Genomic DNA, 21,637 nt, shown 5'->3' with positions numbered 1-21,637 from the left:
GAGGTTTCCCATATACCTTCTACCCCCACACATGCATAGCCTCCCTGCTATTAATATCCCCCATAGAGTGGAACATTTGTTAAAATTGATGAACCTACATTGACACATCTTAATCACTCAAAGTCCATACTTTACACTGGAGTTTACTCTTGATGATGTATATTCCATGGGCTTGAAAAAACGTATCCATCATTATAGTATCATACAGAGTATTTTCACTGCCCTAGACTCCTTTGTGTTCCATCTATTCATTCCTCCCTGACGCATCCCCATTCCTTGGCAACCACTGATTTTTTTTTGATTGTGTCCATAACTTTGCCTTTTCCAGAATGTCCTATACTTAGAATCATACAGTGCGTAGCCTTGTTAGATTTTCCTCTTTTACTTGGTAATACGCATTTAAGCTTCCTCCATATCTTTTCATGACTTAGTAGCTTATTTCTTTTTAGTGCTGAATAATATTCTATTGTTTGTATAAACCACATTTATTTATCCACCTACTAAAGGACATCTTGGTTGTTTCTAAGTTTTGGCAGATATGAATAAAGTTGTGGTAAGCATCTGTGTGAAGATTTTTGTGTGGACAGAAGTTTTCAACTTATTTGGGTAAATATTAAGGAGGATGATTGCTGGATTGTATGATAAAAATATGTTTAGATTTATGAGAAGCCATTAAAAGTTTCCCAAATGGCTGTACCACTTTCCTTTCCCACCAGCACCTAAACACCCTTGTCAGCATTTGATGTTGTCAGTCTTCTGGATTTTGGCTAGATTTCGTGTAGTGGTATTTCATTGTTGTTTTAATTTGTATGTCTCCAATGACGTATGATGTGGAGCATCTTTTCATATGCTTGTTTGCCATACGTCTATCTTCTTTGATGAGTGCTATTAAGGTTGGCCTATTTTCAAAATTGGGTTGTTTTCTTACTGTTGAGTTTTAAGAGTTCTTTGTATATTTTGAATAAGAGTTCTTCATCAGATTTGTCCTTTGACAAATATTTTCTCCTAGGCTGTGGTTTGTCTTCTAATTCTCTTGATGTTGTCTTCCACAGAGCAGAAGTTTTTAATTAGAATGAAGTCCAGCTTATCAATTTTTTCTTTCATGGATCATCCCTTGGTGGTGTATCTAAAAAGTCATTGCCATACTCACAGTCATCTCATTTTACTCCTATGTTCTCTTCTAGGACTCTTATAGCTTTGTGTTTTACATTTAGTCTAGTATAAGTTTTGAGTTAATTTTTGTGAAAGGTTTAAAGTCTGTGTGCAGATTAATTTTTTTTCCTGTAGCTGTCCAGTTATTCAGTACTATTTGTTAAAAAGACTATTCTTGCAACATTGTATTGCCTTCGCTCCTTTGTCAAAGATCAGTTGACTATAGTTATATGGTTCTATTGTTGGGCTCTCTATTCTATTCCATGTGTCTATTTGACTGTTCTTTCATCAATACCACACTGTCTTGTTTACTATTGCTTTATAGTAAGTCTTAAAGTTGAATAGTATCAGTCTTCCAACTCTATTCTCCTTCAATATTGTGTTTGTTATTCTGGTTCTATTGCCTCTTGATATAAATTTTAGAGTCAGTTAGTTGATAACGACATAATAACTTGTTATGAATTTTATTGGTATTGCACTGAATCTATAGATCAAGTTGGGAATAACTGACTTTCTGACAATATTGAGTCTTCCTATTGAAGAATATAGTATATCTCTATTGATTTAGTTATTCTTTGATTTCATTCATTAGAATTTTGTACTTTCCCTCAAATAGTTCTTGTATTTGTTTTATTAGTTAGGTTGATACCAAAGTATTTCTTTTTGTTTTTGGATGCTTATGTAAATGGTATTTGTTTTTAATTTCAGATTCCACTTGTTCATGGTTGGCATATAGGATAATGATTGACATTTTTATGTTGACCTTGTATCCTGCAAACTTGTTATAATCAACAACTAATTCCAGGAGTTGCTTTTTCTCTTTTCAATTCTAAGTAGATTAATCTACATACTAGATTTTCTACATAGACAATCATGTCCTTTGCAAAAAAAAGATAGTTTATTTCTTCCTTCCCAATACCTTTTATTTTCTTTTATTGTCTACTTGTGTTAGTAAGGACATAGTACAGTGTTGAAAAGGAGTGGTGACAGGAGACACCTTTGTCATGTTCCTGATGGTTTGAGTATATTTTGACCATCAATATTATGTTACAGTGCTTTGAGAAACCTTCCTTTACTTTTCAAATAAATATATTTTATTTTAAAATTATAAAATTATTGTATAGTACAGTGTTTTCTTCATCTATGTCACCTAGCTCCCTCAAGGAAACATAATGATTTTCAGCCATTTCCCATCTACTTCTCATCTCTCCTGCTTCCTGTTTTCTTCCTCCATTCCATTTCCTGTGGCTTCTGTCCTTCCAATCTGTCCTTTCTTTTCTCTTTTACATTTATCTGTTTGATTTCTTGATTATTGGCAAGGTCACCAGTTATTTCATATTAAGGGAAAAAGTTGTGAGGGGTCTAAAATTCAAGAGAAGACCCTATATAGCAAGAAGAGTTACAGAAGAGTGGTAAAATAGAAGAAGGGGAGAAATAGGAGGAAGTAAACTATAAAGGATGAGAAAAGAGCATAGAACCTGCTTGAATAATAATATGTCAGTAGAATTTAAAGACATTTGTTCATATTTCAGAACTTTCACACTAAAACCAGTTTTGTTCATCATTAAATCAAACCCTATTTTAGAATATTAAGAGATCATGAGGCACCTGGGTGGCTCAGTCAGTTAAGCGTCTTGACTTTGGCTCCGGTCACGATATCATGGCTGGTGGGTTCCATCCCCGCATCGATATTAAAAAAAATTTTTTTTTAAAGAATATTAAGAGATTTGCAATGTATTCAAGTTTTTGTTGCCTGGTATGCCTTCTCATGTGAACTCCACATGAGTGTTTCAAAGGCAAGAATCTTACTTATCTTTATACGTCTTATGTCTATGCCTAGCAGAGACATTTGACAGGTGTTTCTTTCGATGTACAAGTGAAAGAAATAGTTTTCGAAATAGCAAATGGCTTGGAGTTCAGAGAAAAGTGTTCCTACCCTGGCTTGCTACTTATTAGTTATGGGCTTCATTTTCTCATGGGAGGATATTAATTGAGTTACAATCTCTATTTATTTATCTTATTTTTTATTTTTTAATGTTTATTTATTTTTGTGAGGGGGCAGTGGGGAGGGACAGAGAGGGAGGCACAGAATCCGAAGCAGCTCCAGGCTCTGAGCTGTCAGCCCAGAGCCTGATGCAGGGCTCAAACCCATGAGCTGTGCCATCATGACCTGAGCCTAAGTCTGACGCTTAACCGACTGAGCCACCCAGGCCCCCCTAGTTAGAATTTTTAAAGAATCCTAATTTTTCTGAGATTCATATTAAATTATTTACAGGTAAAATTATATCTATGATTTATTTCAAAATTTTATATGAAGGGTAAAGTGGTTGGGAGAGTATAGATCACACAAGTTGGCCATGGGTTGATAATTGTTAAAGCTGGGGAACAGATAAATGGGATACTTGTAATTTATACATAACAAATACAGTGGATAAGCACTGTTTGTGTATTTAAACATATATGATATTTTCATAATGAAAATTTTAAATTTCAGAACTCCATTGATCATGATATGATGGTACAAATAATGTAAAAGATAACCTAACTGCATATGTAAATGTAAATTATAGTTTTAGAAAGAGGAAGCAGTTATATTTGGAAGCATCAGTTTTATTATGATAATAAATTAATAAATTTCTAGAGGTAAATCTTAATATTTTATGCAGGCATAAACATGTTATCTAATTTGTTTTATGACTGCTTGAAATGAACATTGGGTTTTAAAATAATTGTGTAATTAAGGTTTCTTCAGTGTGGTCTGTATGATAAATGTGTATATCCTAAATATATAATACCACCTAATTAGAAATGCAGTTGATTAATGTAGAAGTATTAATTCACTGACCTAAGTTCCCAATCTCTACTTGTCACCAGTAAATGTTAAACAGATAAAGGAATATTACAGTTTTTTTTTAAATTATTATTACCAGGAAGAAGAAAAACGTGATGAAATTCCAGAATACTCTGAACCAATTCTGGAGTTTAACAGAAGTGTGAAAGCTGTTTCTACAAAATATAATGGTCCTCCTTTTCCACCAGTTGCTTCTACTTTTCAGCCCACTACTGATATTCTGGATAAAGTAATTCAGAGAAAAGAAACATTGGAAAACAACTTAATTCAGTGGTGCGTTTACAGTGGTGTTGGTGTGAACAGAATCATAGTAGGAAATATAAAGTATTAAATTTTGGTTGAAAATCTTCCGTGTTTTCTTTTGTTTGTTAAATTGTCCTTTGCTACAATCACTGTAAGCTGATACGATATGAAAGTTTTAACTAGTTGTTGAAGGTATTGTTTCTTTTCTTGCATATTTATGTTTCGGCTGCCTATTATGTCAAAAGAGGCTATTGTTAAGTAACAAAAGCCTTAAAAATGTACATATTCTTTTTTTCTTTTTTAAGATTTTTTTTTAGGTATAATCTCTATACCCAGTGTGGGTTCCACTTTACAGTTCCAAGATTTAGAGTTACATGCTCTACCAACCGAGCCAGGTGCCCTGTACATATTCTTTAATCCAGTGATTCACTTCCAGAAATTTATCCTAAGGAAATAATTATGGTTCTGCTACTAGACCGTAGACTACTTAGCACATACAGTATTTAGTATAAACAAGGCATTATTCTGCTTGTTACTTTATCAACTTATGAACTCTATTTTTATCCTGTTTTTACCTGTGAGAAACCTTAAAGAATTTATGGAATAAACGTAACACCTGAATAGTAATAGTTATCAAGATTAAATTTAGAAGAATACTTAATGAGATTATGAGATATTAATAAAGAATATTTAATGAGATTGAAAGATATTAATAATTACAAGACTTCCCTCAAAAATAAATGTGCATAGGAAAAAATCTGAAAAACATATACCAAATTGTTAGTTGTGTTTGTCCCTGAATCTGAGATAATGTGTGAGCCTTTTCTATTTTCTTTAATTTTTACATATATTATAATTTATCTACAAAGAATATGTGTTACTCGTATAATAATAATTTTTCATCAGCCTCTTGACTGTTCTAAAGAAATGTACAGAAGCAGTGGCCTTGTGTTCCCCTTTGTTTTCCTCCACTTCTTCCTTCTCAACTTCCTAAAACTGACCTTGGAAATAAATTATCTTTACTTTTAAAGAGGAAAACAACCTGTATCACAGTCTATATATTTATTTCTTTGAAGAGGGGCAGCTGGACTTCTCTTCTAATTCTTATCTTGCATGGTTTTGTATGGGTGCTTTCAAAGTAGGGAGCCCAACATTTTAGGTACAGGATATGTCAGATAATTCTTGACCTAAACTTTCTTCTACATGGAGATTCTGTTTCATGTGGTCTATTTTGCTAGAAGATATATTTGATTTATTTTTTTCTCTCCAGATTCAACTTTCAGAATCACTACTTTTACATGTAAATGTTAGTGTCTATGGGTAAAGTTTACTTTTAAGGATGGTATTTCTAATACTTTATACATTTCAGTCAAATTGAGGAATCCTCAACTTTTATCCCCCAGGGTAGAGCAAGAAATAATGTCAAGAATTATCTCTGGGCTCTTTCCAATCCAACAACAGGCCATAGCAAATGTCAGTGCTTCAGTCAGTGAGGCAAGTGAGCCACCGACTTCTGACATAGGTAAGTAAAATCGAATCTTTAAAATTTTTTTGTTATTAAAGGATAAAACCTGCAAGTCATGGATTTATGTAGTTTAGAGGTTGAGTAGTCTTTGGCTGACAAAAGATAAGCTCTTCCTTCCAATAATCCTTTCCCTGTTGTTCTCTGTAGTGGAGGCTCTCTCACCCCCTTATTTCACATGGCAGCATTCAGATTATTATTATTATTCCACGCCTCCATCCCTCCCAGCCCAAATCTCTCTATTATTTCCCATAGCACTTTGTATGTATCTTTGTTATGGGAATTATCAGACTGGATTACGATTGGAGTACATATCTGCCTCACTTACTAGACTATAAATTGAGGATGTTTCTCCTTTAGTGCTTAGCCTCTGACTGACACCTAATAAGACTTTACATGTTCACTGAGTGGATAAACGAGCCTTTTTCTTTATGGAACCTGTATCATTCTCTTCTCATTCTCCTTCCTCTTCTTCTTCTTCCCTTCCTTCTTCTTCCTTTTCCTCCTTCCCCTCTTCCCCTGATCTTCTGCCTCCTTTTCCATCAGCTTTTTTGAGGTTTAGTTTACTTGCCATAAAATTCACCAATTCTGAGTGTACAGTTTGATGAGTTTTGATAAAAAACACTACTGTACCTTAGTCCTAATGAATTGTCTTGACCCTTGTGCTGAAAATCTGTTGGCCAAATATTTATGACTCTATTTCTAGGCTTTCTCTTTTGTCCCTTGATATGCAAGTCTATTTTTATGTCCATAACACACATTATTGTAATATAAAAATGAGTCTTGAAATTGGATTGTGTAAGTTCTTCAACTTTGTTCTTCTTTTTTAAACATTTCTTTGTATCATTCTCTCTTTTTCTCCCTTCTCTCCCATCCAGAATCACCTACTTTTCTTTTTTTTCTAATTTAAAAAAAAATGTTTTATTTATTTTTGAGAGACAGAGACAGAGTAGGAACAGGGGAGGGGCAGAGAGAGAGGGAGACAGAGAATCTGAAACAGCCTCTGTGCTTACAGCTCAGAGCCAGACACAGGGCTCGAACTCAAACCACAATATCATGACCTGAACCGAAGTCGGACGCCTAGTCGACTGAGCCATCCAGGTGCCCCCAGAATTACCTAATTTTCCTCTTCCGTAGACTAGACTTATCTTTTAACTGCCTAAATCCTAGACTTCAGAGTCCACATTTACAGCTTTTACTTTCTCACTGCCATTTTCTCTTTAGTCATTATAGAGCTTTCTGCCCTCTCCCTAATGAAACTCATCACTCTCACAGAATTTGATTGTCAAGAATAACCTTTTTTCCAAATTCTTATCTTCCTACCTGGCTCTAACATGGGCACTATTGACCACCTCTAGTTCTTAAAATGTCCTACTCATTTTGGTTTCTTAGAATCCATTCTGTTCTTGTTCCTCCTAAGTTTCTGTGCTTTGACTTCTTTCTTTTCTGTTCTTTTTTCCTCCAGTATCTTCTTGCCATTTGTTACCCCAGTTGATGACTTGTAAGCCAAACATCTAGGCTGGAAGGTTGCAGTTCTGTTTGTTGATGAATATTCTACTTGAGGCTCCACTGGCATCCTAAACTTGAAATGTCCAAAATGTATCTCATTTTTCTAACATGACCTGCTCTTTCTTAGTTTCGGTTTACATTAATAAGAATTTTCTAAGTGCCCAATCTCCACGGTTTTGGAATTACTGTTTGTTTGATTCTCTTTTGCTTTGCTTTTCCTCATCTCTATCCGGCTACAGCCTATACCCTCACTCTATACCATTTATTGTTGCATTGGGTTAATTCTTCCTGTTTAGTATAACTTGAATGCTTCCTCCCCTGCTACCACCCCGGGTTTTCTTTCATCATTTTTTGTAAGGAAGGAAAAAATGACCAACAAAGTGATGAGGAAATTTGTTTTCCTGGATGAAAATCTTAAACTTTCCAAACTGGGCTTTTAGAGCCTATTCTCTTCTATTTAAAACCCTTGTGTTTACTTTTGTTTTGCCTACATCTGGGTAGGGCTTTTGGCTTTTATAACAGAGGTGTTCTGATTTCTGGTCATACCAAAACAATAAATTATGAGAACTGAAAAGGTGTATCTACATATACTGTTAAATATAAGTTTGAAATTTGATAGTCTTTAATATGGTAACTGCAGAGTAAATTGCTGTTACTTATCCCTCAACAAGTGATCCCAAAACAACTATACTCACTTTTTGGGAAATTTTGGATACTGCTGCCTTAGCTGTACTAATTAAGGAGTTCTCTTTGGAGAGATGACCTCTCTATCAAATTGTATAGATCATTGTTTACCTGTTCTCCACACAGAGCTTTAGAAATGTAGCCACTTTAAATCTAGTGAAGTTTGTTAAGGAAGTTTTTAACTGCATTTTATGAACATTTTTACAAATGAAAAGTATTACCTATTTGGAATATTAATTTGCCTATCTATATAGCTTCTGATATCAAGCATGTAAACTACTATACAAGTTTGAGTAGATTTAGTCTGTAGTGTTTATATCTGGTGTATCTGAAACTCGAAAGAAGGAAGATTTGTCTTCATTTTTATGCAGCAGCCACTGTTTCTCTAAAATCCCCCAGTCATTGTGTCTTTGTGTTTTAGACAAGATCTATCATAGGGTTTCCTGTTACCCTACTCTTGGAAATAAATGTGAGTTGTTTTCAGGTGAGAACATTTAAGTGGATGTAGATCCTTTCCATCACTAAATTCTGAGGTGGTAGGGAAGAGGCCATGTGAATAAAGTTTACACCTGGGTGTTTTCTTCCCTTTTTTGGTTTGTTTAGAAAGGATGTTCATTATGTAAGTTGTCTTCTTATTCTCTTTTGTAACAAATAATTTTGTATTTTTGTTTTTATTCTTTCTCCTACCCCCTTTTACACAGATGTTTACATCTCTACATTTTTTAATTTAAATTTTAGTTAACATACAGTGTAATATTGGTTTCAGAAGTAGAATTCAGTGATTCATCCTTTATATACAACACCAGTGTGCATCTCTAAAAATTTAATAAGTAAGATTTGAATTATTGAATTGAATTCTTTCTTTTTTTTTTTTTTTAGTGGAAGGAACAAGCAATGGTGCCCTCCGGCTTTTTGTTGATGCTGGGGTTCCTGTGAGTTCAGACATGATTAGCCATTTTGTGAATGAAGCTCTTGCTGAGACCATTGCTGTCATGCTGGGTGACAGAGAAGCAAAGAAGCAGGGTCCTCCTGCCACAAGTGTTTCTGGAGATGTTTCGACAAACAACACATACTTGCCGGTAGGAGTGACTCTCCTTTCATGACTTGTAGTCCTGGGGAATTTTTGGTACATTTCTTAAAAAACAGTAAGATGGGGGGGTGCCTGGGTGGCTCAGTCGGTTGGGCGGCCGACTTCGGCTCAGGTCAGGATCTCACGGTTCGTGGGTTCGAGCCCCACGTTGGGCTCTGTGCTGACGGCTGGCTCGGAGCCTGGAGCCTGCTTCAGAGTCTGTCTCCCTCTCTCTCTGACCCTCCCCTGCTCATGCTGTCTCTCTCTCTCAGAAATAAATTAAAAACATTAAAAAAAACCCAAAAAACAAAACAGTAAGATGGGAGTGCCTGTGTGGCTCAGTCAGTTGAGACTATGACTCATGATTTTGGTTCAGGTCATGATCTCACAGTTTGTGAGTTCAAGCCCTATGTTGGGCTCTGCACTGACAGTGCAGAGCCTCCTTGGGATCCTCTGTCTCCTTTTCTCTCTGCCCCTCCCCTGCATTTTTGGTTGCACACTCTCTCTCAAAAATAAATCAATAAATAAACATTAGAAAAATTAAGATGGGGGCGCTGGGTGACTCAGTCGGTTGAGTGTCTAACTTGGGCTCAGGTCATGATCTCATGGTTCGTGGGTTCAAGCCCTGTGTCGGGCTCTGGGCTGATGGCTAGCTCAGAGCCTGGAGCCTGTTTCGGATTCTGTATCTCCCTTTCTCTCTGACCCTCCCCTACTCTTGCTGTCTCTCTCTCTTTCTCTCTCTCAGAAATAAATAAAACATAAAAAAAATTTTAAAGAAAAAAAAGAAAAAAGATGGACAAATTTTTCATTAGGTATTGTAATAAGGTCATGGTTTGTGGTGCAGATTGATTTTTTTGTTGTTGCTATGCTATAGTAATATTTTGCCCAGCATTTCATTTTAAAAACTTTTAAATCTATAGAAAAGTTGAAAGTATGATACAGTGAACATCTGTATACTTTCTACCTGGTATTTACCACTTGGTAACTTATAAATTTTTTTTTTTTCTGAGAGAAAGAGAGTAAGTCGAGGAGGGGCAGAGAAAGAGAATCCCAAGCAAGCTCTGCACTGACAGCGCAGATGGGGGCTCAGACTCACAAACTGTGAGATCATGACCTGAGCTGAAATCAAGAGTTGTATGCTTAACCGGCTGAGCCACCGAGGAGCCCCAGTTGATAACTTTCTGACATATTTTATCTGTCTTTATATGTTACATATTCTTTAAAAATCATGTGAAAGTTGCAGATATCATGATACTTCGGATCATCAGCTATATCTCATAAAAAGAAGATACTCTCTTACATAATCAAAATGCCATCATCATATTCCTAAAGAAATTTAACATTTATATGTTAATACTATGTAATATAGAGTCCATATTCAAATCATCCTGTTGTTCCAAATTAACCTTTATAGGATATTTTTTATTCATGATATAGCCAACAGTCACAAGTTGGTTTTGGTTATTATATAAACTGATATTTTTAATCTTTAAAAGACTATAGTTTAGGCTCTTTTTTTGTTGTTTATTTCATCAGCCATACCGTGTTAAATAGTTTCTATTTATTTCTATTTTATTGTTATTATAGCAACATGGAATTCTACATGTTATATATATATGGACTCTATACTATTACCACCTGTTTAAAACTTTGTAGTTACTTCTGATTTCATAGATCATGAGGGCATCATTTTACACAGGTGAAACATTTAAATTAACTCATTTGAGGTATGTGAAGTTACAGGGATGCCTGGGTGGCTCAGTCAATTAAGTGTCTGACTCTTGATTTCGGCTCAGGTCATGATCTTCTGGTTCATGAGTTCAAGTCGGGCTCTGTACTGACACTGCAGAGCCTGCTTGGGATTCTCTCTCTTTCCCTCTCTCTCTGCCTCTCCCTTGCACACACATGTGTGCATGCTCTCTCTCTCTTAAAATAAACTTGAAAAACCCCATAAAGTTACATATTTGAATTTTATGGAGATGGAATAATGTAATTGATGTGATTATTATGTCCGAGATTAGGTACATCATTTGGGTTTGTGCTTTCTTAGCTCATTGCTAATGCATGCAGTGCAGATGTTGTCAGGGTTATGGTTTTCTCTGTGCTAATTAACGCTGGTTTGTTTTCTGCCTGTGTGCTGCATATTCATACTCTCATGAGGGTGATTCAATGAGAAAATGTAGAAAAATCAGTAATAATAGGCAGTATATACAGTTGTTAAGAGCACAGACTTCAGAGCTGGGAAGATCTGAATTTGAACCCTCAGCTCTGTTACTTTAGTCTCAAGTATAATAGAGAAAATACAGAGTTAAAATGACCAAGATTTTATCAAATCTGCTTACTGAGTATCTAGATGGGCAAGCTCCCTTCCACCACTGCCATATTGTTCATTATCTTCAGAATTGCCATGGCTTTTCTTGGCCTTCCGATCTTCTAAATACACATTAAAATTTAGTTTTCAAGTTCCGTAAAAGATTTTGTTGGAATTTTTATGGGAATCGATCCAGTTTTGATTGGTTTAATTTGGAGAGACTTACATCTTTATCATACTGTTATCTTCTTAGCCAAGATTTTGTGGAAGATATAGTGAGATGATGAACATAAGTAACTTAATCTAGTGTCTAGAATGTGGTACTCAATAACTAATTGTTTATCTTCATTATCCACTACTAATACTAGTAGAATACTTTCAGATCCTCTACATGGTGATGGTCAGTAGTGTTTTTGAAACAGTACGTTTTTGGCTGTAGTTTTATCCAGTCAAGAAGAAAAAAAAACATATATTTCTTTCATTTAAAAGCAAAAGCTGAGGGGCGCCTGGGTGGCTTAGTCGGTTAAGCGTCTGACTTTCGCTTAGGTCATGATCTCGCGGTTCGTGGGTTCGAGCCCCGCGTCGGGCTCTGTGCTGACTGCCAACTCAGAGCCTGGAGCCTGTTTCAGTCTGTGCCTCCCTCTCTCTCTGACCCTCCCCTGCTCACGCTGTCTCTCTCTCTCCTAGAAATACATAAAAATATTAAAAAAAATAAATAAAAGCAAAAGCTGAGAATATGCTAATTATTAAGCAGTACTATAGAATTTTTAATATGCTTCATGGTTTTTAAATTGCTATCAATTTTCAACTCATACAGAATAAAGGCTAATTACCCTCCTGTATAAGGATGTTTTACAATGAGGAGAAAAAGACAGTGTATTTGAAAAATAGGTAAAAGACATGTCTAGACAGTTCACACCCAAAAAAAGAAATACAAATGGCTCATACACATATAAAAAGATGGTCAATGTGGTTGATAATAAGAAAAAAATCACTGACACCTCATTTTTACTGATTAGATTGGTAAAATTCTAAAAGTTTTATAATGTCATTGTGTAGAAAACCTTGGGGAAATCGGAATTCTCATACGTTCTTGTGGTTAGTGTACAATAATATAACCCTGTAGAGAGAAACTGGCAATGTGTATTCAAATTAAAAATGCAGTTAACCATTTAAACAAGCAATCCCACTGTTAGGAAGTTGTTCTGTAGATAATCTATACACATATGAAATGAGTTAAGTCAAGATTATGTTTGATGACTCGGGAAGGGAACTAGGTGGACAGAACATGGCTAGGAAAGGAGATTTAATCCTCATTATTTTTCTTTTGTACTTTTTTGAATTCTGACTCATTTGAATGATTACATATTTAACAAATCAGTTTTAAAGTGTTTACTTTTTTCTTCCCCAGTACTTTTTTCATACTGTCTTCATTGCATCCTCCCTCCTTTTTTTTCCGCTTCCATTGCTTTTCACAGGCTCTGATCTCTTGTGCTAAAAAGCTCCTCACTGATACCTTGTCAGTTAAAATGCTTCCTTTCTGTTACATAGCCTACCCAGCGTGTGTTTGCATTTGATCTTTAGCTGTATATTCAGCTGTGTCTTCCTATCTATATTAAAGGAGGGAGCCTTCGATTTCTTTGGGGCCTACGTCAGACTCAGTTCTATTGTAATAGCCTGAGGCTTTCTGCAGGCTAGTCTTGAAACGGAACAGCTAGATGTTCAAGAGCTAGGGAAGTTAGGGCTCCATTTCTTCCCCATCTATTTAAATTCTATTAAATCTCCAAATGAGCTCATTTCATTGTTTTACATTACCTTTATATGGGTGATTATAAACACCACTTATCTTGTTTATTTTAGGCAAGAGTGTGTACCCCAGTGCCTACCCCACAACCAACTCCTCCTCATTCACCTTCATTACCTCCTATGGAGCGTGTGTTGGTAAAAACTCCAGATTCTACTCCCTCTGAATCAGATCATGATTTGGCTATTCATGTGAAAGAAATATTTGCTGAAAAAGGTAGAAACCTTATTTCTATAACTCAGTTTTGATCTAATAACTTAAATAAGATTTCATGGTTTATTTTATGAGATGCTTTATAGATTAAAATGTACATACCTACTGCTTACTAGGTTTTAGTAAATCATTTTTTTCTTGCAAAGAAACTAAGAAATTGGTTTCTTAGTTTCCTAGCAGTTCCTGGCTGGCTCAGTCCCTAGAGCATACAACTCTTGATCTCAGGGTTGTGAGTTTGAGCCTCATGTTGGGCATAGAGATTACTTAAAAAAAAAAAAAAAAAACTGTTAAAAAAAGTGTATATGATCTAATACACACTTAGACTGCCTTTAAGTTCATGGTAGTATTAAAAGTAATGTCTTTTCAAGATTATTTTCTTATATTTTACTAAATTAATTTGGGAATTTTCCCATTATTACTTATTATTATTATTATTATTTATTATTATTATTATTATCCCCATTATTTGTATGCCAAAATATTAAGAAATTCTTGAAACAATATATCTTGCCTTCCTATGGAGTTGTTTAATGACTTGTATCTTTTCCTTTCTTTTCAAACAAAAAATCGTTAGGAAATGATATGCCTGCCATCACACTTGTTAATACTCCAACAGTTACTCCTGCTGCTACACCTCCTCCGGCAGCAGCTCTTACTCCAACTTTGTCAGAGATTTCTGTTGAGAAATTGGAGATACCAGGCCCAGAGCGTCCTAGGCCGTGGAGCGATGGAGACTTGCCCTTGGAAGAAGAGAATCCCAACTCTCTGCAAGGAGAACTTCACCCAAGAGCTATGTAAGTGATAGCATAGTTACTTTCAGCAACTGCATTTCATCTTAAGTTGACATATGTGAACCCTTAAAAATATCAGAAATGATAAATGAAGTTTTATAAACCATAAGCTACTTTATACTTTAGTAGAAAGAAGTTTCATAAACTTCAAGTTTTTAAAAATTTCACCAAATTTATTTAGGCCTTCAATTCTCATTTGAAAAGACTTTTTCTGAAACAGAAAATATATATATATATATATATATATATATATATATATATATATATATATATAAAGGTATATATTGTTATGATATTGTTAGTAACATGGAAGATGATTCCTGCCCAGAGTGAATCTTCATTTATGATGATCAGTTAAGTTTTATTTTTTTGTACTAAACTAATTAATCTACTAAATTAAAGTAATTTGTTTCTAAAGTACTACCATGTAGATTGGTTTTAGAAATGGTAGAACTTTCAAGATGGTCTATGATTAAAGCATGCAAACAACTTTGGAAAAATAAGTCTTGGTAATTACAGTAGTGTAGATTATAGAAATACTTGGCTAAGGGAGACTTTTGAATCTGTTTTCTATATAAAAATCAGTAGAGGCTTTCAGTGATCTAGTAAGTTCACAATCGGTCTTTTTCTTGTTAGTGTAATGTCTGTGGCCAAGGATGAAGAACCTGAGAGTGTGGATTTCCCTACTCAGCCTGCACCCCCAGAACCTCCAGTTCGTTCTGTGCCACTTGCTGCTGCCGCCCAGGCCCCTTCCTCCATACAGATGCCAAGCTCTGATTCATCAACAACCGAGAGCACCTTGAGTGTTACTGTCACTGAAACTGAGACTTTAGATAGACCCATCTCTGAAGGAGAGATTTTATTTAACTGCGGTCAAACAGTGGCCCCCAAGAGTAAGTTAACTTGTATCATTGGTTTCACTGGTTAGGTTATGATAATTCCCAAGTAATAATTTCCTGTGTCAAGTGATTTTACTTAATTTTCAAGATTAAACCTAATCTAATAGAAAGAATATGGACTCTGCAGGTTAACTCTTCTCTGCCTTAATTTCAGAAAGTAAAATCTAACTCATAAATCTCACCTTCCAGAAATAATACCACTCTTAATAGTTTGAAATATACTCTTCCAGTCTTTTTTTTCTATTGCATATATAGATAGCTAAATACATGTACATGTGTATTTTTATCTTTAAAAATAGAATCATACTATATAAATTATTTTGAAGCCTGCATTTATTTTTTTACCTAATAATATATTGTGGATACCTTTTTATATCAACACATAGAGCTGTACCTCATTTTTTAGTTGTGTGTATTCTATTAAAACAATGCCATAGTGGCCGGCATGTAGATTGTTTTCAGTGTTTCCATATTATACAGAGCTCTCTGATGACCATTCTTACACACATACATATATGCGTATGTGTGTGTACTATGTACACCTATCTGATAATTTCCATACAATACATGCCTAGGGAGATGCCTTAGGTGGCTCAGTTGTTTAAGCAAAGGACTTCGGCTCAGGTCATGATCTCACGGTTCATGAGTTAGAGTCCTGAGTTGGGCCCTGTACTGACAGCTCAGAGCCTAGGGCCTGCTTCAGATTCTGTGTCTCCCAATCTCTCTGCCCCTCCCTCACTTACCTTCTGTCTGTCTCTCTCTCAGAAATAAATAAACATTAAAAAGTTAAAAAAAAAAAAAGAATACATGCCTAGGGGCACCTGGGTGGTTCAGTTGGTTAAGCATTTATCTGTGTGTGTGTGTGTTTTTTTTAAGTTCATTCATTTTGAGGCAGAGAGAGAAGCAGAGAGAGAGCATGAGCAGGGGAGGGGCAGAGAGAGAGGGAAAGAGAATCCCAAGCTCCGCACTGTCAACGTGGAGCCTGATGTGGGGCTTGAACTCACAAACCATGAGGTAAAGACCTGAGCTGAAACCAAGAGTCAGATGCTTAACTATGCTTAACCAGGTGCCCCAAACATTTGACTTTTGATTTCAGCTGAGGTCATGATTTTATGGTTCATGGGATTGAGCCCTGCATCAACCAAACATTAAAATACAATAAATAGAACAGTACAAGCCTAGAAGTGGAATTGCTGAATCAGAGTATGCACCTTTAAAATACTGATACATTACCAACTTGCTCTGTAGAAAGGTTAATCAGTTTTTTGTTTGTTTATTTTTAATGTTTATTTATTTAGAGAAAGTGAGAGAGTGAGTAGGGGAGGGACAGAGAGAGAGACAGAGAGAGAAAAAAATCCTAAGGTGTCAGCACAGAGTCTGATGTGGGGCTAGGACCCACAAACTCTGAGATCATGACCTGAGCCAAAATTAAGAGTTGTGCGCTTAACTGACTAAGGCCCCCAGGGGCCCCAAAAGGTTAATCAGTTTTTAATTTTAGCCCGTTTTTAATTACATTGGCAGTATTTAGGAGTGCCTCTTTCTCAGTTTCATAGTTACAGTTCTGGCAAGCTGGTAAGTAAAACAAAAATCTCATCTTTGTTATGAAAAATATACTTTTAAAAAAACTGGTGAGATTGAGTAGCTTGTGATTATTCTTTAGGAACAGTATTTTTATTGTATGAGTTTAAATGTAATGGCTTTACGGTCAGATTGTTGACTAAATTTATGTTTCTTCTGTTTTTTTAATTTTTACACTATAATTTCTAGCTTTAGGAGATGGAGGGCTGTATCTGACAAACCTAAATGATAGCTTATCCAGTACTCTGCATGATGCCCTTGAAATGGTAAGAAATTATTGGCTCTGTATTGAATTCTGACGTGAAGAATATTTCGATGAACTTGTTGCCATTGATTAGGGTTTTTCTCAAATATTTGAGTTATAGGTATAAAATTTAATAAAATATCCATGAAAGAATTTAAGGTTTCTTGCACATTTCGTTATCATATTCTCAGGCTTCATTATCATAATTGTAGGAATGCAAAGAAAACTATTAATCTCCATGGCTCCAGTGGTTCAAAACTACACAGTTAATATAATCATATGAAGAAAATCTAGCTCAGTACAAACTGTCAGATGGATATATTGCCTTTACAATATTTCAAACAGGATTTTATCAGTTGAAACCGGCTCTCTTAATAAATTTGTTATTTTTCCCTAACCAGTATTATAATTCTTTTAGCTAAAAATAATTGAATTCATGGTATAAGAAAAAGAAACTGAAATAGGACCCGGTGGTGGTACCATCACTTCCTAGTTATTATGTAGCTCTGTGGAAGGAAAAATAAGCATTGAAAAATATGTTATTATAATTCTTACAATATGTGTAATATCAATTAGTACTATATGTAATATCAACTATTACATACCTAAATTTTATACAGTAGTGATAATAGGAATTTTCTTTTGAAATACTATTAAGGAATAGAAGTCTTTACTTTTTATATATAATTGCAGCAACCTAAGCAAGAACAGGTAGTTGTACTCAATTCTCATCTATGTTTATCTATAACCTTTGCCAAGCATTGCTGTTATTGTTTTTCTTTTGTAAAAAGTTTGATAATTTTGGACATATGTATACATCTGTAAAGCCATTACTACAGTCAAGATAATGAACATATCTTCATCGACCATCCCCCGGAGTTTCCCCATGCCCTTTTGTAATCGCTCCTCCTCGTCTCCGTCAGTCCTCTCATCCCCACGCCTACCACAGCTGCTGGTCTGCTCTCTGCAACTATAGATTAGTTTGCAAAATAACAGAAATGGATATATTTGTTTTTTCCTGGTTGCTTTAACTCAGCATAATCGTTTTGAGAGTCATCTGTGTTGTCGTGTGTAGCGTAGTTCGTTCCCTTTTCTCCCCCCTTTTTTCTTTTCTTTTTTTGAGAGGGAGTGTGAGGTGAGAGAGGGGCAGAGGGAGAGGGAGAGGGAATCTTAAGCAGGCTCGATGCTCAGCACAGTACCCGACACGGGCCTCAGTCTCACCGCTGTAAGATCATGATCTGAGCCAATATTGAGAGCCAGATGCTTAACTGATTGAACCACCCAGTCACCCCAATAGTTCCTTCCTTTTTATCGCTGAGTAGTAGGAATATGTTGTATGGTTGTGCCACAGTTTGTCCGTTCACCTGTCACTGGACATTTGGATTTATTCCAGTTTTGGCTGTCACAAATAAAGCAACTGTAAACATCTGTATGTAAGTTTTGTATGGACATATGCTTTCATTTCTCTTGGACAAATACCTAGGAGTGGAATGGATGGATAATGTGGCAGGTGTATGGTAGACTTTTTAAGAAAAGGTGTTTAATTTGATCTGCTAAAATTTTGTGTTGATTTTTTTGCATCAATTTTTTATAGGAATTACATTTAATGCAAATTTTTTTTTTTTTTTTTTTTGTAAAGAGTTTTGGACTTTACTCAGACATACGGTTAGGTTACCTACCTAGAGGCAGTTTTACCCTTTTGAGTCTTGCTTTAAAGATTCGTTGGGCAAGACCAGAGCAGTACTCGCTCCAGGCCTATTTGTTTCCCACTTTGGAGGCAAGCCCCTTCTGTGCACTCCAGCCAGTGCCATCTTAAATGTAGTTTCCCAGCCCACCTGGTGGGAACAGCTGTTACTCCAACCTGAGCACACGCCCCGGGCACTGTTGGAGCCAGTAGTTTCTCAGGTGCCTGTTCCTCCAGCCTCATGAGTTTACCCTGTATGCGTGTGCTGATTGGTACTTAGTGCTAAAAGGGGACCCTCTGCAGATTTCCAGAGGTCTCTCCCTGTGCAGCTCTCGCTTTTCTGGTAGCCTGTCTTCTGAACCCTAGCTGTCTTGGCTTCCTTGGACTTGCAGTCTTGTCTTCTCAGCTCAGGGGTCCACTGAGCTCCGCCAGGGTTCTCCCTCCTGTGCTGTAGCCTGGAAACTTCCACAGGCAGTAAGCTAGAGCAGCCACAGGTCTCTTCTGATTTGTTTTCCATCTCTCAGAAATCCCTGTCTTTTGTTACCTGATGCCCCACGTCTTCAAGTGGAATTGTTCATATACTTTGCCCACTTGTTTAGTAGTTTCAAGGGGTTGAGTAAATCTGGAAGTAAAGTCTCGTGGCATTATTGTCTTTCATTTGTATCATTATACACGATCATGATGAAAACAGAAAGAGATTGGTGTAGTTTTGAAAAGCCATGTCCTTCTATCCCTTTATAATCATAATGCTAGAAGTTCCTTTAAAGCAACCACTTGAAGTGATATAAGGTAGGATGTATATTAAATTTACCAGTGGAACTTTTCAAAGGTATGCCTGCTGGTTCCATCCTCTGATACACAGGTTCGGTAGGTCATGCGGGTTGTATGGTGTGCATTTTTGTGGACAGCTAGAAGCTTAGACCTGTATTTTTTGAAAAAGCTCCCAGCATTCTCATGTGCATCCTTTGTTATATATGACTACTCATTTCACAGATGAAGCTGAGTGAGGTTAAATATTTGTCCATGTCACATAGCTATTTAGTGACAGATCCACAACTCTCTCTCTCCCTCCCTACTCCCACCCTCCTCCTCTCTCTCCCTCCCCCCATATATCTATATGTATAGATATAGATACAGATATAGATGTCTATATACCTTTTCATTTTAAGCTGATAACTAAATTTTGAGCTCTAATAGGGCCTATCTAAATGCTAAAGCTGAAGTTCCAAGGGGCTAGGTGTGTGTGGTGGGGCATTTCTCAAGTCCAACAGACAGCTTTGGAGGCTAGATAGCATCTTCGTACTATTAAAGATGCTTAATACTTAATACCCTTATAGTATAAAGATGCTGAATCTGGAAATTAATATATCCAAGTAACAAAATTTATTAAAAACAATTTACTAAATGCAGGGGTATAAATAATATATTAAGGAGAGTTTTTGTAAGATAATAATGGAACAATTACTTCTCTAACAGTAATTATTTAGTATAAGTAATTGAGTCCATTATGAAGTGAGTGGAAATCACTTTTATGAAATATGTGGGGAAGGCATAAATGAGATGTCTTTATTTTCAGAGAAGAATTAAACTAACACTCAGCTTACTTAACGTGTCATTGTGGAATTTTTATCCATTCTTAGAACTTTATCATGGTGCCAGAGCATGTTTGAGTTTGTTTAAAGCAAGTAGCCAGACCAAACAAGGACTAAATGATAACATCTTTTCTTTTTCTACATTTGAAACTGAACTCCAACTTTATATTTTTGCTAAGCCTAAATCAGATGTGCTGCAAATTTGTAATGAAGTCAAATGCGGAAGTACAATCTTGAAAAACCAAGAATAACCTGAAGTCATGTGACCAAGAGGCATTTATTTATATACAGCTGGGAGATAAAGACTTATAGCAATCTAGAGTTAACAAACTTCATTTCATTCATAGTAAAAGAAGTAAAAAATACTATTGATGGAATTAAACATCTTTTTAATAGTTGTATTTACAGAGGAATCCAGTTTCTCTGAATCTGAGGCCCACACTGCCCTTCATCTTTGGGAGAGGTCATATTTGAGCACCAGGAAGCCTCGTCTCGGTGCTCCAGGGAGAGCTGCAGTACCTGCCCCCTAGCCAAGTACCAGGGACCAGCCCAGAAGGCAGAGGGACGCTCAAAGGTCTATAGCGCCTTCGCGTATTACTGCAGGTTTTCATTTTTGCCTGCGGTCCAGGTTGCTGCACTATGACAGTACTTCGCCCCCATTACCACACTGTGGAGTGCTTTGGGTGCTGCATAAATATGAAGCAGGAAGCTGTCAGCCAAAAACTCGATGGCCCTCTGTAAAACATCTATGAATCGTTCTAACTCAGTTACTTGGGACAGAGGGTCCAATTTTCATATTTATTATAATACATCTCCAGTTGAAGTGTAATCACATGACTTTATGGTGTCGTTTCTGTTTGAGGCAAACTAGAGGGTTGTTAGTATAGTCAAATGGAAATGAGAATTCCGTGAAAGTAGAGTCTGCCTACTTTCCATAAAGTGCTAATAGGCCATTTTCATGATGAATACTGTGTTTTATTAATCGTAAATCAAGAAAAATGCAATTGTTTGAAAGAGTTTCTTTGCCGTATTCATTGTCTTTACGTTTCATTCAGGAAGATGATCCTCCCAGCGAAGGACAAGTGATTAGGATGCCCCATAAAAAAACTCCTACAGATGGAATTCTTTCTCTTCTTGCCAAAATGACCCAGGAGTCATTAGTTTCACAGCAAGCAGTCTACCATTCAGAGGTACTTGTTAACCTTAGTGATTTTTTTTCTCTTGGTTTGATCCTAGTACAGGAAAAACAACAACCTTTTGTAACTTTGACCTAAAACAGAGTGCTAGCATTTTACAGTTGAAAGGAATTCAGGCTTTTTGTTCTAACTCTCTTGTTCTCCAGTTGAAAAAGAACAGAAACCCTTTTAAATGATTTGTGAGGATCATCCATTCTTTCTTTGTTTCTTCAACCATTTATTGGACATTTACTGTATGCCAGACACATAGTAAATATGTAAAGGAGACAGGATCCCTACCTTTAGGAAGGTCTTA

The 21,637-nt window shown here is 36.0% G+C and overlaps 1 protein-coding gene across 13 annotated transcripts in view; it reads left to right on the top strand.

Annotated features, from left to right (window-relative positions):
- Positions 1-21,637, top strand: part of KIAA0586 (KIAA0586 ortholog) — a 112,320-nt gene that overhangs the window by 39,432 nt on the left and 51,251 nt on the right. For all 13 annotated transcript variants that reach the window (XM_039218683.1, XM_039218681.1, XM_039218676.1 and 10 more), the window contains 8 exons: positions 4,083-4,276; positions 5,650-5,768; positions 8,841-9,040; positions 13,202-13,361; positions 13,933-14,152; positions 14,786-15,042; positions 16,816-16,892; positions 21,202-21,336. In XM_039218683.1, coding sequence (XP_039074614.1) covers positions 4,083-4,276; positions 5,650-5,768; positions 8,841-9,040; positions 13,202-13,361; positions 13,933-14,152; positions 14,786-15,042; positions 16,816-16,892; positions 21,202-21,336 — 1,362 coding nt within the window. The remainder of the gene's footprint in view (positions 1-4,082; positions 4,277-5,649; positions 5,769-8,840; positions 9,041-13,201; positions 13,362-13,932; positions 14,153-14,785; positions 15,043-16,815; positions 16,893-21,201; positions 21,337-21,637) is intronic.

Source organism: Hyaena hyaena, unplaced genomic scaffold, assembly GCF_003009895.1.
Source record: "Hyaena hyaena isolate Hyena2069 unplaced genomic scaffold, ASM300989v1 scaffold_770, whole genome shotgun sequence".
Taxonomy (NCBI): Eukaryota; Metazoa; Chordata; class Mammalia; order Carnivora; family Hyaenidae; genus Hyaena; species Hyaena hyaena.
The sequence above is the reverse complement of the archived record's forward strand: the minus strand, read 5'-3'. Positions and strand labels throughout refer to the sequence as shown.